The 17,465-nt window shown below is 44.8% G+C and overlaps 1 protein-coding gene and 1 long non-coding RNA gene across 8 annotated transcripts in view; both read right to left on the bottom strand.

Moving 5' to 3' along the window:
- TMCC1 (transmembrane and coiled-coil domain family 1) overlaps positions 1 to 17,465 on the bottom strand; it is an 85,844-nt gene that overhangs the window by 52,851 nt on the left and 15,528 nt on the right. For 4 of the 7 annotated variants that reach the window (XM_030501250.1, XM_030501252.1, XM_030501253.1 and 1 more), the window contains exon 3: positions 14,562 to 15,266. The exons of 1 other annotated variant lie outside the window; for it this stretch is intronic. In XM_030501250.1, coding sequence (XP_030357110.1) covers positions 14,562 to 15,104 — 543 coding nt within the window. In that variant the 5' untranslated portion in view covers positions 15,105 to 15,266. Of the gene's footprint in view, positions 1 to 1,229; positions 1,627 to 14,561; positions 15,267 to 15,707; positions 16,113 to 17,465 lie in introns of those variants that run through there. 2 more of the 7 variants (XM_030501251.1, XM_030501257.1) reach the window with 2 other exon arrangements.
- LOC115614397 lies at positions 7,744 to 8,486 on the bottom strand. The gene is made up of 2 exons (XR_003993709.1): positions 8,428 to 8,486; positions 7,744 to 8,394 (listed from the first exon to the last, which is right to left on the bottom strand). It is a non-coding gene; the product is annotated as an uncharacterized LOC115614397 (long non-coding RNA).

Below are 17,465 nucleotides of genomic sequence, written 5' to 3' on the forward strand. Positions count from 1 at the left end.
TCCATACAAACAGAGCTTAGATACAGAGTTCATTACTAACTAGACCAAGTCTCTTTTAAGGGGACGATTAAACTTCATAGTGCCTGTGGAGGTGTCTCCTGCCTGCAGGCACAGCTCTGAGACAGGACAAGGTAAACCCTTAAAAGATTCAAGTTTCACTTTTTCAAACCCCCTTAAAGCAGCCACATCAGTTTGTTTCAGATGAGGAGACACTCAAAAATATCACAAATAAATAAGGTAGATACCAACCTACTGCAAAGCCACAGCTTTTCCCAAGACAGTCTGCGGGATGTGAGTTCTGACCTATTTTAAATGCTGATAACAGCATTTTTAAATTCTGGTGAATACATTTTAAAACCTTTACAAGCACACACACAGAGGGGAGAGAAGAGCTTAAATGTAAAGTGAAAATTCAGCTTGCCATTTAAGTGTCCAATTAATACTATAATTCCTGTGCCCAGAGCCAAGCCTGCTCAATGGGAATGGTCCGATGGAAGACTGGGGCTGTGCTGGCGGCTCTGCAGAAGTGCTCTCACCTGCACTGCACTACGCAGCCTCACTCTTTATGCACGGACTGATTTTCTCCAAATGTTTTTCAAAGTACATACGTTGGGTTGGTTCAGCAACAAAACTGCCAATACAGGTTTTCTCTCCATTCTCTCCTCTGAAGCAGCTTCTTGAAATAAGTCACAATACTTGTCATTATTAAACAGCAAAACCTGTTCACAGCAACTCCTTTGTTCTTAAACAGGGTATGAGCAGCGAGCGCCGCCAAGCACTTCAAAGCGAGCAGGGCAGGCGTTCCTCCCGGCTCTGCAGGTGTGTCGATGGGACAACCCCTATTCCCAACTGAGGACATTCTAGCCAGGATAAAGCACACGTTTAAGTAATCATCACGGGCAGCGATCTTGTACACCCTGCCTATGGGCGCAATTGCTAGGTCTGCTCCCCTTTCACACATCCCCCTTCTTTCAGTCCCGAGATTAAACTGAGTAAGGAAGCCGCAGACTCCCCAAAAAACATGCACGATAGTTGCAATGTTAGAGGAACAAAGCCTGCACCTACTGACAGGCAGCCTGCCCCGGAGCACAGACCCCACGGCAAACAGAACCCCTTTGTGTCTCTAGGAGGCAAGAACAAAGACGAGCTGCCTCCTCCGCAGGGACTCGCCCACCTCGGGCGAACAGAGCCTCTGCCGACAGCAGCAGCGGGCGGGCGGCGCGACCCACCTTGGAGAGCTGCCTCCTGAGGCTGAAGCGCTGGACCATGGTCTGCCTCGGTGCCCGCACGAAGCGGTGCGCGGCGGGGGCATGGGGGGAGGGCGGCAGCCGGCCGCGGTCAGCTCGGGCGGCGCATCCCGGGCGGCCGGCGGGGGCCCCGGACCCGGGGCTGCTGCGGCTGCAGGGGCGCGCCGGGGTGCGGAGCGGAGCGCGGGGCGGGGCGCTCCCTGCCTGCCGCTGCCGGGCACCGGACACACCCGCCCGGCCCCGCCCCGCGCGGCGCACCGGGCCCCGCCCGCCGCGACTCGGCTCGGGCAGCGGCGGGGCCGAGTGCCGCGCCGGACCCCAGGGGCCCGTCCCCGGCCTGGCCTGGCCTGGGCAGGCGAGGCGGGGCCCGCAGGAAGGGGCGGGCGGGGCCCCAGCGGAAACGAGCCCCAGCGCCAGGGTAGCACCGTGCTGGGACAATGGCACGGGCTGGGCCAGGCTCCCGCCGCCTGCACGTATTGCAGCACGTGAAGCTTAACTCCGTTGCGCTGGGCTCCTTTTCAGAACACTTTTCGTATTAATACAGAGCGCTCGGTCCCCTCTTACCAGGCTTCAGTGTCCCAATGACCACACAGAGCCAACAGCACAGGAAACCGGGAAAAACCTCCCACTGCTGGCAGAGCACAGACCAGATGCTCAGGGGATGATGCACTGTTCTCCTCTCTGAACTGGGTCAAGTACCTCATTCTGCAGTTTGACTATAACCAGAAGCCTGGTGCACAGCACTGCATTCCTGCTGCAGGAAATCCATACCATCTTGAACAGGCTCCATGTCTAGAAAGCTGCCACACTTACTGCTGTGAGACCACCAAGCCCGTCAGCATTCCCGTGACAACATCCTCCTAGGGTGGAAAATAGCTTCTCCAAAGAACTCTCTCCCATCATCTCCTGGGCTTGGTTGTGTGTACAAAGATGCACCCAGGATTTCTGCATTCCATTTGGGAAATCAGTGACCAGTCCACAGCTTGTGAAGGAAGTGCAGCATGGGAGACAAACTCCCTGCAGAACTGCATTAGAATCAGGGCAGCCAGGGAAGGCTTTATCTGCTGCATCTAAACTTCCCTGTTTCCTCCCTGTCTGACAGCAGCTATGGGCTAGATGTGGCAGCTCTGGGTAATCGCCCTCCCCCCTCAGGGCTTGGTGCCAGAAGTCCCAAGGGACCACCTGGTGCCTCCTCTGCCCATCACTTGGCACACCGAGTGCCTCTGCTCACCCATGGACACCCAGATCTCTCCTCCCCATAAGCTTGGAGTCTGGGAGAGACAGAGACAAGGGAAAGGAGCCAGCTGGCTGAACTGTAATGCACAGCTGACTGAGATGGAAGTGGTAGATTAACAGAACTGATGATAGTCACATTCTCCTTTGCCTCTGTAGCACAGGCCTCACACTCAGCATTTCCAAACTGATTTTGATGATCTGCAGAGTTAATGAATGGCTCCTACTCTTATGCAGACACAAAAGCAACTTCTTCCTCAGTCCCCTTTCACTGGGCCATCATTACTTTTTTCCTAATACTCTCCTCATACAGCAATTCATTCCTGTGAAATAGATTCATCAGCAAATTCTTCTCTCTCTGTTCAGGAACATAAACCACTTTAACCATTCCAAATAGCCTCTCATCACACTAGCGCTTCCAAAGCTGCCCATAATATATAGCACCTCTAAAGGCTCAGACTAAAGAATTAATAAGACTGCTACACTTCTGAAGAGATATTCTAAACAGCTTACTGCATCTAAATTACTAGAAGCAATGGCACTGAATTATATACAGATGTATAAGTAAACAAAAATGTGTCATATATAGACAATCAATTACATCTGAATATTTAGCAAATATTGGAAAAATGCAAGTGAAGTAAAAGAAAGCTTTTTATATGCAAAGCAGCATAAACTGTGGTTGTAAACAACAAACAGTACGTTGTGTAATTTAAAGGGAAGAAATGGTGAAAAAATGAGGAAATGCTTTATATTTGTGCTATGTGTACAGACACTCCAGCGTGATTTAGCAACATAATACCCACACGTGAGAATCCCAGAGTTTTAATCTACTTCCATCTGAGGTGCTGTCTTCATGGCTTTAAAACTTCAAGAAGTCTCCTGAAGAAATCAAAATTTCCACCGTGACCTTTTTTTCAGGAGGGTGTGCAATCATCTGCTCAGTTTACTGCTGAAACACGACATTTTTAGTAGCAGCACTTTTATGGTAAACAAAGATGATGCAATTAAGGTTTGTGCAAGAGGCTCTACCCTCTTCTCCTAGTTTATACAAATCCAAAATACTTGCAGCAAAATTTAGGGCCTTATTAAGAGCTTTGCCAACAAGTCTGGCTAAAAGGAACGTAAAAGAAGCATGTGTTGTGCAGTCACCCCAGCAGACACAAAGCAGGGACCCTGCAGGCAGCTCTGCCTCCACTGAACAGAGAGGTTCCTTCAAATCATCCCACTGCACGCCTGTAGCTCTGGGAACTTGTCCCCACATGGGCAAGGCTTGGAGTGAATGATGGCACATTCCACAGACAACAGGATTACAGGAGAAACTGCTGCCAGCTAATGCTTCACCAGCACACTGCCTTTGTGTGAATCAATCCACATGAAGCGCAGCCACTTCTGCAGTGAAATGCTGTTCTAGGCAGAGCAGCACCCCACACAGTCCAAACCTCAATATCCTCCTCTTGCAGTAGAAACACTGCAAGTAGAACCTAGGTAAGGAGACTGAGAAAAAAGACCTTGGCCAGGAACTCGAGATAAGATTAGGTATTCAGAGCAAGCATGTAATCCTCAAATGACAAGTTGCACGCTTGCTCACATGGGGGGTAGGAAAATCTCCCTGACCCAGGAGTGTCTGTGGGCCTTTGCAAAAAGGAACTGTCAGAAGAATGCCTACAATTCTCAGCTGAAAAAGAAATGATCTTTCCAAAATCAGGCACAGACTTGTGCAAAGCGCTTGACACTGTCCGGTACGACATCCTTGTCTCTAAACTGGAGGGACATCAATTTGATGGATGGACCACTCAGTGGATAAAGAATTGGCTGGATGGCCACACACAAAGAGTTGTGGTCAACGGCTCAATATCAAGTTGGAGGCCAGTAACGAGTGGTGTCCCTCAGGAGCTGGTGTTGGGACCAATCCTGTTCAACATCTTTGTCAGCGACATGGACAGTGGGATTGATGCACCCTCAGCAAGTTTGCAGATGACACTAAGCTACGTGGTGCAGTTGATACACTGGAGGGAAGGGATGGGATCCAGAGGGACCTGGACACACTTGAGAGCTGGTCAATGCCAACCTCGTGAAGTTCAACAATGTGAAGTGCAAGGTCCTACACCTGGGTCGGGGCAATCCCAGCCACAACTACAGGCTGGGCAGAGAAGAGATTCAGAGCAACCCTGCGGAGAAGGACTTGAGGGTGTTGGTTGATGAGAAACTGAACATGAGCCGGCAGTGTGCGCTCACAGCACAGAAACCACCCATGTCCTGGGCTGCATCAAAAGAAGCGTGACCAGCAGGTCAAAGGAGGTGATCCTGCCCCTCTGCTCCGCTCTCGTGAGACCTCACTTGGAGTACTGTGTACAGTTCTGGTGTCCTCAACATAAGAAAGACATGGAACCGTTGGAGCAAGTCCAGAGCAGGCCACGAGGATGACAAGAGGCTGAAGCACCACACGTATGAAGACAGGCTGAGAAAGTTGGGGCTGTTCAGCCTGGAGAAGAGAAGCTGTGTGGAGACCTCAGAGCAGCTTCCAATATCTGAAGGAGGCCTACAAGGATTCTGGAGAAGGACTCTTCATTAGGGACTGTAGCGATAGGACAAGGGGTGATGGGTTCAAACTGAAACAGGGGAAGTTCAGGTTAGATATAAGGAAGGAGTTCTTTACTGTGTGGGTGCTGAGGCACTGGAACAGGTTGCCCAAGGAAGTTGCAAATGCTCCATCCCTGGCAGTGTTCAAGGGCAGGTTGGACAGTCTTGGGTGACATGGTTTAGTGTGATGTCCCTGCCCATGGCAGGGGGTTGGAACGAGATGATCTTAAGGTCCTTTCCAACCCAAACTATTAAATGATTCTAAAAGAAAGCTGGATTGGAAAACCACCAAGTTAAAAGCATGCTCAGCAAAAACATAAAATACCAACAAAAACCTAGGTTTGAAAGGAATCTTTAAAATTCTCAGCTGAGTGACTGTTCTCCTCCATAGAACTGAATTCTGGAAGAGAAAAAAAAAAAAAAACCACCCTAGAAATACGTGCCACTTTCCAAAATTAAATACAACAGTCATAGATAACACTCATACACTTGCAGATGGATAAATGTTTAAACAGATTTCTAGAAGTTTTGGTTCTTCCAGATGAAGTTTAAATTATACGATAACCCAAAGAATAGCACATTGTCTGGGGGGAGAGAGGATAAAGGAACAGAAAGTGATCTACAGAAAACGCACCAAACATCACAGATTTCTATGCAAATGGAGCTGCAGACCAACAAAAGAAAGACAAAGATCTGTGTGTTTGCAAACACATTAAAAAAATACCCCAAGTACACCCTCGGGTGAGGAAGAAGAAATCATTAACCTGAACACTGAATTCCTCCCAGTGAAGACTCCAGAAGTTGACAACCTGCTGTAATAGCCCCACACCTCCACCCTGACCCAAATGGACCCACCAACTGTAGGACCCAGCAGAGCAGTGGAAGAGGGAGCGTAATCCAAAGAAAGGGGGTATAAACCAAGAAGTGTGTGCATAACCATTTTAACAGCATTATTCTTATTTTTGTATGTTTCCATAACAATTAGATCTGGACTAATAATGATTAGACCCTTAAGATTTCGATTATACTAAACTTAAATTCTTGTCTCTCATATATAGTGTGGTTCCTCTTTGCCCATAAACAAGACTTCGCACCTGAGGCCACGTGTGTGCTTCACAACGGTTACTGCTACCAGCCAGGGCAAACCAGTGCCTGGTACAGCATGGTCTGTCAGAGCATTTAAGCAATTGAAGATCAGTTTCTGAGCTTGTGAAATGATCCTCAGCCTACTTCTGACCTATCTCAACCTGCAGTTAAGCTATTACAGTGACCTGCCAGTATCTTGTGGCAAGATGCAAGCAGTGCAATCCTAGCCTCCTAGGAAGCATCAACACCCAGTTGTGCTCTTCTGCTGAGGGAGGAGGACAGCCTCTGCACTCACAAGGGCTGGAGCTGTGTCACTCACACTCGCAGGCAGCAGAGCTGTCCATTCAGACCTGCTGGAAGCCCAGGCCTGCAGCTCCAGGTGCTCACAGCACCAGTTTTAAGACAGACAGTAAGTTACTGTTGTCCTGAAGTGCTCCTCGCACACCAGTCCATTTGGGTTCTTGCACGCCTTGCTGTCAGGGTACAGGTAACTCCTGCATCACTCTCCCAGCCCTCCCCTGACAGTAACGCTGCAAGATCAGTGCAGTTTCAACATGACTCAGCTGCAGGTACTGGAACTAAAATCATACATATCATTTCCAAAAAGGCTTGTGACTAACCCGACCTGTTTATGACATACTATTTTCAATATAAAACCAGTCCTTTATGGCCAAAGCTACAAAATGTTTTACTCAGGATCGATTTCAAAAATGTTTACTACCTACATTAGCTGAATGGGAGAGCAAACATTACAGCAGGATGTTGAGATGACTGCATGTTCTTCTGGGAAATGGGTTACAGCCTAAGTGATCTTCTATACATCTGAGGCATATTGTCCACAGCCACAGTAAACTTTCCACAGTTTTAATGTTATTAAAAACCTCCATCTTTTGCCTCTCCCAGGTGGGTGTCCCAGGTGCACTGCATGGTGTTTAGGACAAAAAGATCTGTGGAAAATGTTTCTGGCAAATAAATTACTGCTTTAAAAGATCATCTAAAGTTGGAGGGAAACTGCTCATTCCTCCACAGCGCTGCTACATGTACTGAAGGGGTGGCACAGTTGAACGTGCTTCCTTCTTTGTGTTAATATGTAGTTTGCAGACCAATGTGCCTACTTGGAAACAGTCATTAGAAGTAACCAAGAAAAGCAAGCTCACTGTTAGTACGTTTTTGATACAGGGTCAACATCATCACTGGAAAATGTTGGGTCTGCAAAACTAAAGACCAGAAACTTATTCCAGAAGCACATGTGGTCATTTTTTAAAATGTGGACAGTAACAGAATATAGATTTAAGATGTCAACCAAAATCCAAAGATATCTGAAATATTTATATAAACTGATCACCAAATCTGAAGAGGATGAGCACACACAAGCCCCAGCAGGACGCAGCAGCAGGGAAGCAAGCAGTGCCTCGGAAAGCTGCCCTGCAAGGATCTAGCTGCACAACAGCAAATCCCTTTTCCTATCATTCCTGCAGCCCTGGGCAAGCAAGTGAAAATGTTTGGGGCTACGGAGGCAAAAAGCTGCAAATTCCCTAAGGAATTGGACACGGGAGTTAATTCGGGCTGAGCTGCCTTCTCAGGGACACCAGAAGGTGTCAGCCGAGGGCTGACAACGATTCCCTGCACAGACATCCCGGATGAACAGCCTGACCTCACTATCACCACCACCTTGTTCTGACACCAACAAGGGGCACGTCCAGATGGCAGCAACCACGTAAGAATCTCAGTAGTAAAAAGAACAAGGAGCTGCACACCTAATGATTTCTATTTCAACACGACTGATTTTGTATTTTTTCCATAAACCCTAACAATATCAGAAGGCTTCATGATTCCATCACAGAAGTCTATGAAAATGCCAGTCCTCCCAGCAGAGCAAGTAGGTTTTTTAAACTCCTTTTTTTTTTTTTTTAAATTCAAGAGCGTGATTTCCTCCATTCTTTCATTCTGTTATTTTAACGCTCTCAATGGTTTTGTTCCTTTGAGCTAATCCTGACTTTATTCCTCTCATCTCCCATTATTACCTTTTGGATCACTACTGGCTGTTCGCCACACTTCTGCTCTGCACATTGCTGATCCAATCTAAAGAAAACAACTGGTTGAAGTATATTCATTATCCAGATATAGCATGCCAATAACGTTCCAAACATCAATCAGGAGGCTCACCATGGGCCGGGGGGCAGAGCGCATGGAGCGCTCCTCCCCTGTCCCAAGGGACAGGCCTGCCCTGGTCGCTGCACTGCACCTTCTGCAAGGCAGCCACTCGGAGCTGCAGCACAGTCATTGCCTGAAAGAGCACAAACCATTTTTGTTCCTACTGAAGTTATGGTAAGACTTGTCTTTGTGCAGGAAGGAACAACCACCACCGTTTTCCTGCCAGCAGGGAAGGGAGCAGGACATCATTCAGGAATTCCATATCTCTATGATATTCCATGTCTCTATGACAGCTAACATCAGCCTTCAGGTAACCACCACCAGAACTAACCTGAGGCACTGGCGGCAGCACAATGCAATGAGGAGGTTGACACCGTCATTACCTTCATGGCACTGATAAAAGCCCATATAGACACAATTTCTCACCAAAGTGTTGCTACTTTTGCATCTCTGGAACCTGAACATGGCTCTGTTTGTCCACATCTTCACATGTAACCCATTATCCCACAAAAAGCTCTGACAGTACAGGAAACCAAAGTGAGACCCACACAGGCTCCATCATTTCCATACTGCCACAATCCTCATTTCCCAGCTCAGTGGGCTGCCTCTACAAGAAAAGATGTATGCAAAAATATTTGAATTTAGACTGCTTGAAATACAAAACCAAGCAAAGTATCTTGGTAAAACTTTAATTATTACATTATTTTCCATGCTATGACAATCTCGTTTCTCAATTTCTATACAAAGCCTAACAACATGCAGCAGGATTATTACACATGCAAATGTATGTAAACGAGATGCTAGAACAAATCCAATCTGTGGTTTTGGGATAACATTTTGCCCTTCTATTCCAACAACAAATTGAGAGAACAGAACAATACTGTGAACTAAAAATATTTTGTGTGCAGAGGATTATTAAGCATTTACTCTCCCTTATGCCACAAAGTACTCAATGTCCTTAATTCCCACTGGGAACAGAGGATCTTGGCACCACACAGAATCAGGCTCACTGGAGAACTATACAAACAGGAGTGAACCCTCACAACATCAACCTTTACAAGCCAAGTTACAATAGCAAAACAGTTAGACATTTACCTGGAAAGGACTATCCCACCACGTGGTAAACTGACAGCTGCCCCTGACCTATCCCTGTGCCTCACATAAACCAGTGCTGTAAAGATACAGAAGAGATTTTATTATGCCTTTGTTTGTATGATATGTTACATATGTTCTACGATATATAACTCCAAGCTATATCAACATGCTAAGCAGCAGTTCCATTGCCTTTGCAAGCCGCAATGACAATGCACCGAATACTTCGGTCCAACCCAGTTTCCTGGGGAAGGCGCTGCCTCGCTGAGTCCTGACCCTGGACCAGGGGCTTTAGACAACAAACACAGACTCTTGTCTCCAAAACTCTGCAGCATACACACATAAAACATGGGGAGGGGAAAAAAAAAAATACAACCCAAACAAAACTCTTTGGGTTAACAATACAATATTCTGAGACGGTTAACCTCCTAAGCTTCCCAGCAGTGAGCAAGTGGAGAACGCAGGTTCCAGGACCTGCTCCAGGTCTTTCCTGGTCTGAGAGGTCCTGGCTATTCACAGTATACCAGGGAACTGAATTACAACATTTCTTTTTCACTTTTGCCAGTTACATCGTTGGCACGGCCATGCTGATACACAGAAGAGGTTTTTTCCTTTTCCAAAGTCTACCTCAGACACAGCACCTAGTGTTAAAAAGTGTAACAGTTCCCAGCAGGACCAACTGAGCAAGCAAATGAATCCCAAACATTAATTAAGCATCAGAACAGCATTTATGTAGGCAAAGTTGAGCATAAACTTAAATCACTGTGCAGCCTCAGCTTGCACAGAAGGATGGGGCTTCACTCCACAAAAACGGAAGGTATGGAAATAGTCTGGATGTGTTTGACTGGTCTTAAGCTTCAGTAGTAAACTCCAGACGGAAGCACATGGGCTCCTGTTCATCCATGCTTCACAAATACATTTGCAACAGGTAAAGAAAGCTCCTGCTGTTCCAGTAAGAAGCACTGACAACTCCCCAGCAGCCTGCAAAGGCTTTTACAAGCCTCTAATAAAACTGAATGCTAGTTTCTCAGCAATCCAAGTCTGGCGACTTTCTACATCTACATGCAGCAAAGTCTTCTACAGTCACAGGCAAACCTTAGACTTATTAACTGCAGACACTGTCAGCATTATGTAGTGACTATAGGATGCCATCTTACTAACAGAACACACCACCACTGTTTTCAACACACCACAGCGCAACAAGTCATTAAGAGAGAACAAAATGTCTGTTACTTTTTCCAAATGGCAGAAACTTGAACACTGGGGGGAAAATAAAGACAGAAGGGAAAGCAAAGCAAGGATTTCTGCTACAAGAGCAGCACCAGCCCCAGGAGTAGAGATGGATGACGGGGCAATGATGGAGCCCCGAGGCACCAGACACAGCCTTGACATCGAGCGTGTGGTGGCAGCAGGGAAGTTCCAGAACATAGGCAGACATCTACTGTGAGCAGAAACACGCTGCACCACAACAGCATAGGGACCAGCAGATCAACTGGTGACAGAACACATGAATCAGAACAACAAGAATTAGATCGCTTGACTACAATTCCTACATTATGCTGGTTTTGTCATTATTAAATCACAACTTTTCCATTACGTATGTCGTGGGGTTTTGTCCTTGAGCTTGTATAGCCCATATGTTCACAACAGATGGATCAGTGCTGTAGCTGATCCCTGAGCACTGTAGCTCAGTGATATTTCTCTAATTATAGTTGGATTTATTAAATTCTTAAAGATTTTCCAAGGAAATACTCCCTGCTGAGGCCAGGTGAGTCTGAGCATCTTCACTGTCATAAGCAAACACCAAAATCAATGACGTGAAATTGATAAACTTATTTAAAAGATAAGATCACAAGGAGCTGAAGGAGACAAATGTACAAAGTCTTGAGAAAGTGAATATGAAACAAATTAAAAGAAATCAAATGAAGGTTTTCTCATCTAATTGCATCTTCAATTTAATGCTTTTAAACAACAGGCCATCTTTATCCCATAATTTTACATGTGTAAATAAGCGTATAGCCAGAACCAGTATTGCCTCCACTTGAGTGCACACTTAAGTATGTCAAACCTGTGAAGTAAAATGTAGCTTACACAACGTGAGATTTTTGCCTTTAGCTTACTTAGAAAAGGCTGATGTGTCCGAGGGCAGCCAAGGTTTCTGAGCCCTCTTATGACTATGCACAATCTGGAAAAACCAGAGTCAGGTTTTTCTTTTTTTTGGGGGATGGTCTAAAAGAAAATTAAGTGAGATTTTAAGAAATACACAGAATGAGAATGGAAAAGTACATACAACAAAACTCTGAGCCCTACCAACAAATGCTGTGGCATTCCCAAAGTGTTTATTTGGGTTCTATCTGCAGGTGCACCCATAGCTTTCAGAACATGCATCAGGAAACAATTCCCAGTTAGAGCAAAGGAAGTGGAGGGCTCAGGTTAAGGAAGGTGAGGTATGACATCCCAAAGCAGCACATGTGCTCTGGGTCATGCGAGAGATGAAGTGCATTATTCCCTAGCTCCCCTCAGCCCTGTGCTCCCACCCTGCCTGCACACCGCAGAGACACAAGTACCAAGAGAAGAATGCGATCACTGCTGGAACTGCTGCTTGCCTCCCTTTTGCTCACATGCCATGAGGACACTGCTGCTGCTCCTTTCTGTAACAGTGGATTGTGTGGTCCTTGGATAGTTTAGCCCCCAAAGGCAGCCTTTCCTGACGTGCATTTCATTTGCTTCTTTCAGACTCCAGTCCCTTCCCTTCTTTCTTAAATGGAGGGGAGCAAGCCTAAACAGCCCCTTTTCCTCAAGTCACAGGGCACAGCACCTGAGGACCCAGCAAACAGCAACCAGAACCACCGTCACATCCACTTCAGAGATGACAACTTGGTCAAGTAGTAGATCCAGAGAAAACACTTCTCAATAGGAAGTACAGCTGCTGTTTCTCAATAATCAAAGTCCTTTATCAACCAAAAACTGACTCCTAAATTTATTATCACACATGGCAGATGTTGTAGCAGAATGCAGTTATAGCAGCTTAATGGTTCTCATTTTTCCAGTCCCTCCTGCCAAGTGATCCAGTTCATCCAGGCCAGTGGCTTCCAAACTTTGATTCCACACCCCTACCCAGAAACAAATTTTGAGCATGGACTGCCAATATATTTGTATTTATTTATAAGCTGTATAATGTCCTACTGAATACACTATGTACATTATAAAATAAACAAAAATGGAAATTAAAAAGGAAAAGATAAAAACATTATTTCAAAAAATATTTTACTTACTAATGGTACAAAAAATACTTTCCTCCCACACTCCAATGGATTGTCTTTGGCCACTTCGCTTTGGAGACCCCGATCCAGCTGAAGGTGGTACCGTTTCAGACCGGCTGACATAGCTGGGAGAAAGGACACCTCACTCCAGGTCTTTCCCTATATGCCCATATTATTTACCTAATATGCTTAGGACTGTTCAACCTCCCTGCTCATATACAAATTAAAGAACTACAGTTTTAAACCAACAAACCAGAGCTTGCTTCATAAACTTCAGTTGCTGGATTTGGGTATAAACTCAGAAAACTATCAACATTCCCCAAAATTCTCTCGAAACACAGATCATGAGTTCACTCACAGTAAGCAAATAAGCCTGGAGCTATTAAGAGGCCTCTTAATGGCTCAATTGGCATGTCTCAATTGCAAAGTTAACCCATCCAAGGGGAGCCCATGCTTTTCCTGACGACTTTATTACTATTTCTGTTCTTTTAACTGTTGGCAAGAAACAAAAGCCTCAGATGCAGCTCCAGGCAGACTCCTCCAGTGCTTCTCCCAAGAGAAAACTTCACTCACTGCCTTAGAAAGCTAGTGTAATGTATGCTAACACTTTGTAATTACCATCTATAAATGCAAGATATGCTAATTTCCAGATGACTATCAGGGAAATACATTGAGAGCATATTATACCACCAAATACTCGGAAAAGGTTTTCACTTCAGAGCATTTCAAAGGAGGCTTCAAGGGGAGGAAAACAACGTACAAGAGAATAACTTTGGTGCAGAGGCAAGGTGAGGCAACCTCCAGATGACTAAGGAGATCTTATTCATCCCCAAGCCATCATTATCAAGCCAACAGCAAAGGAACTGTATTATATGAGAGCAAATTTTCATAATGAAAAATCTACACAAGCTTCAGGACCATGCTATCTTAACAGCATCAAACACTAGCACGATTGTTTCTCTTGGTCCAAGAGTCATATTCAGACACTCTACAATTAAGAGCATACAAACCAGAAACCAATTTCACAATGCTTCCTATCTTTATCAAAGGGTTTGTCCTCCAATAACAAACAATTATTGAACAAGGCTGCAAAGAATTTTAGGAAAATATACATTATATCTAAAGTTAAATCAGAAACCCAGGTTGTTTTGTTTGCGTGTTTTTTAAAAAGGTGTGCTTCAACTAAATTGATCTGGGAAAGAAGAGAGATGGTAAGACAGGCACTACTTCTTGGTATCATCAACAAGCAGATATGCATAGCTTTGCAAGAACATTTCACAGAACAGACACTGTCATTTCAGCGAAGGCTTTTTCCACACAGGCCTGTCAAACCAGGACAGACAGCCGCGATCTCGTATCAGCACAGTAGCCAGGCTGATCTAGATCAGGTTCAGCCAACCTGGCATTACAGTTCAGCCACACGCTGCAGCCAGTGTTACCAGAGGCTCTCCACAGCTTAAAAGATTGACAGCAGCATTTGCTCAAACATGAATTCCTCAAGTTTATAAAATACACAGTAAAACAAGAGGGGAAGAAAAAAGCCATCTACATAAATGCAAGGTTTTGTTGCAGGAGCTAGATAACAGCTGCTGAGAACTACTCTGGCTGCTGCTCTTCCCATCACTTCTTGTTTGACTGTGGCGTGCCATCCAACCAACCTAATGCACTTCAAAAGTAGTTCTCATTTCACTGATCAAATACATATAAAATAAGCCACCTGCCATGTGAGAAAATGACAAATGTTTGCATCTTTTAAGCTCTTTGCTTCACCACTGAAGAAACTTTTGAACACAGTAGTATTAGTGTTTGCTAAAAGAAACTTGCTTTTAAAAACAGGATTTAAAAGCCATATGAAAACACACAAGGAGATGATAAAGACCAAAAGTAAATCTGAGTAACTTACTGCTGCTGCGGCCTCCTCTCCACCTACATAGATAGAAGAAGCAATCTCCATCACGGACAAGTTCGTGGGAGCATCTGTAGTAGATGACGATCTGGGCCGACCTGATTGAGTATCTTGGGCAGACCTCCTGTTGATCTGCGGGCTTCCTTTTGGGGCGTCTGCCTTGCCCCACCTGCTGTGCAGGCTCGTCCCTCTCTTCATTTTAGGTGGCACTCTGATCTGCTGGAGCACCCGGTTCAGAGCTGTGGGGTGGGTGGAGACACCATCAATTTCAGCACAGACGCTTTGGCTTTCCAAATCCACGTCAGGCTCCAGATCAGCCTGAGCTTGCTGAATATCATGCGGAGAAACTGAGGACCTCCTGCGCTGATGCTGGAAGAGGTGCTTCAAGCCTTGACCAATCACATTAATGTTCTCCAAAGCATTATGGGTTATTTTTGATAATTTTTGCTCTGATTCATGTTGCCTTTTGGTCTCTTGATCTTGGGATTTGCCTCCAGGATCAGGGTCATCGCACAACTGTTCAGTGCCAGAGGGCTCCATTGATGACACCCAACAGGTTTATTTCACTATTCATATATAATTACGTCCCCTGTCTTTGAAAGGCTTGTGTTTTTAAAATGCCAAGATTGTCAGCCAATTAGGTGTGCAATTGCTTCAAGAGTGACTACACATGCAGCTGTGCCACGGTGATCTCATGCTTATCTAATGTTAAACAAAAGAGTCATTATTATACATCCATGCAGAAAGTAGTGGGTTAAAAAATCCAAAGCGCAAAACATGCCACTAACAAAACAAAACGCATCAGTTTTCCAAGCATCCCTCCATGTGGTATTAGTTGCATTTAGGCTGTATGCAGAAGCCAAAGCTTGTGTGAGACAAGTCATTCATCACCTGGGGGAAGGAGCCCAGCTCAAAGGGTACAGGAAAGCAAGAAGAAGACGACGACAAAAAGCTGTTCAAAAGGGAGAGAAGCAAGGAGAAACCAGTGGGGTTTTGTTCATTAAGAACAAGGCCATAAAAATATTTAACAGAGCACGAAGTTAAACTTCTGAAGGGCATGCTAGTCTCTTTGGTAGAATTTATTTTGTTCCTTGACAAAGATCTGATAGTTCATGCTTCAAATGTAATGTCTGCTCAGCCTACCTGATTTTCCTGTAGAATGCTTAACTTCGCAGTATTTAACATATGCAAGAAAACAGAACACTTCCAAATCAGTTATGCATTTCCAAATAGTAAGAAATGGCTTATTACTGCCAACATCCGCTGATGGCACTGGAGACTAGATGTGAAAATCTGTCTTCGAGCAGGAACAGGCAAGTGAAATGGTTTCAATTGGCACAGTCTTGTCCATAGTTCTCAGAGAAAACAAAAATGCCTTTTAAAAAGTAGATTAAGCAACCAATCTGAACAGGAGCAGCACCATGTATGTGTAGCTCAGTCTCTAGCAGAGAGGAAACACGCAGCTTTTCTCCAAAAGAGCGCAACCTTCCTGTCATCTGAGCTCAGGCAGGAGCTGGTTATAGGACGCTGCAGCTGAGCACTCAGATAGCAACTCACTATGGGAGAAGTACAGCAAAGGAATGAGGAAGGAAGGAAGGAAGGAAGGAAGGACACATTATCTGAAAGAGTTTCACATCAGCACCATGAGATCACATGCTCGGAAGCTGATCATTGTTTTCTTGCAGGAGAAAGCTTTGATTAGGCTTCTCTAAATACAGAAACCAGACCACAGAGTTCTACCTCAATCTTGGCAGAAAGCAGCCTGGGTTTTAAATAAAAAATAAATAAATAAAAACAGCAACAAAATTTTATTTGAAATGCAACATATGTTTGGGATCTTATCTTAAAACAGCTGCAGAAGCACAATGCATTGAGGTTACCATTAGAGCACTCAATTTTTGCATCTGAAACTTGACACAACGGGTTAAACAGATATTCCAAAATGCTTTCCAAATTGGCATCCAAAAATATCAGAAGAGCTGCCTCATGCTCTTTTTCAAATGTCGTTGCTATCAGCTGGAGGCAAGATGGAATTCTGTACTTACAGAAAGCAAAACGCTGGAGTCATACGGGATTTTCTCTCAGTACTTTGAGCATGCTACAACTGCCGAGTGTAAATATATTGGCCAGTTTCACATTAAACGCAAAGTAATAAACTACATCCCAGAAAACACAATGTAGTTACCCATATTCATGCAGAAATTGTGTGGCAGAATCAACTATGCAAAAATAAAAGGTTGGTTGTGCATTTTTTAACAGTTTCTTAAACGGCTTCAAGTGCCTTCATGAGCAGTGTCACGCTTTGACTTTTGAGCTCAATTTGTCTTTTCTTTTTTCTCGTGCAATAGGTTTTCCAGAAAGTTGAACTGCAGGTTTCCACCCAATTTAATTTTGGGGGGAAAAGAGACAAAACTAGAGATTGTCCTTTTCATCCAACAATGGTTCAGTGAACAAACTTCACTGTCCTCAAATTATTAGGCATGCAAAACACAAATCTGACAGTTGACCCATAACTGCATTTTTCATTTTAGCCAATTCCCTCAGTATTCATTTTTCAGTCAGTACTCATGAAGAACTGTAGCTCATATCAAAGATGCCCAATACACTCTCTAACCAGTATATTTGTGATCTCCTGCATGCTTCCTATCCAGATTACCACTGGTAATACTGCTGATCTGAAAGAACACCACTTCAGTCTAACTAGAGTTCCATGCATTATCTTCTGGAAAGCATTATCCTTCTTAAATTAGCCCTGTGTCAATTTACAGACCAACCTGAAATAAGTCAGTCAACAGTGAGCTCACAAACATGTCACTACTACCTCTGAAACTACACTGAGCCTTCTCTCCAAGGTATTGTGGTCTTCTGACTACTCGTGTTTCCATGTAATGAGTCTGTTGT

The sequence above is a fragment of the Strigops habroptila genome, chromosome 11, assembly GCF_004027225.2.
Source record: "Strigops habroptila isolate Jane chromosome 11, bStrHab1.2.pri, whole genome shotgun sequence".
Taxonomy (NCBI): Eukaryota; Metazoa; Chordata; class Aves; order Psittaciformes; family Psittacidae; genus Strigops; species Strigops habroptila.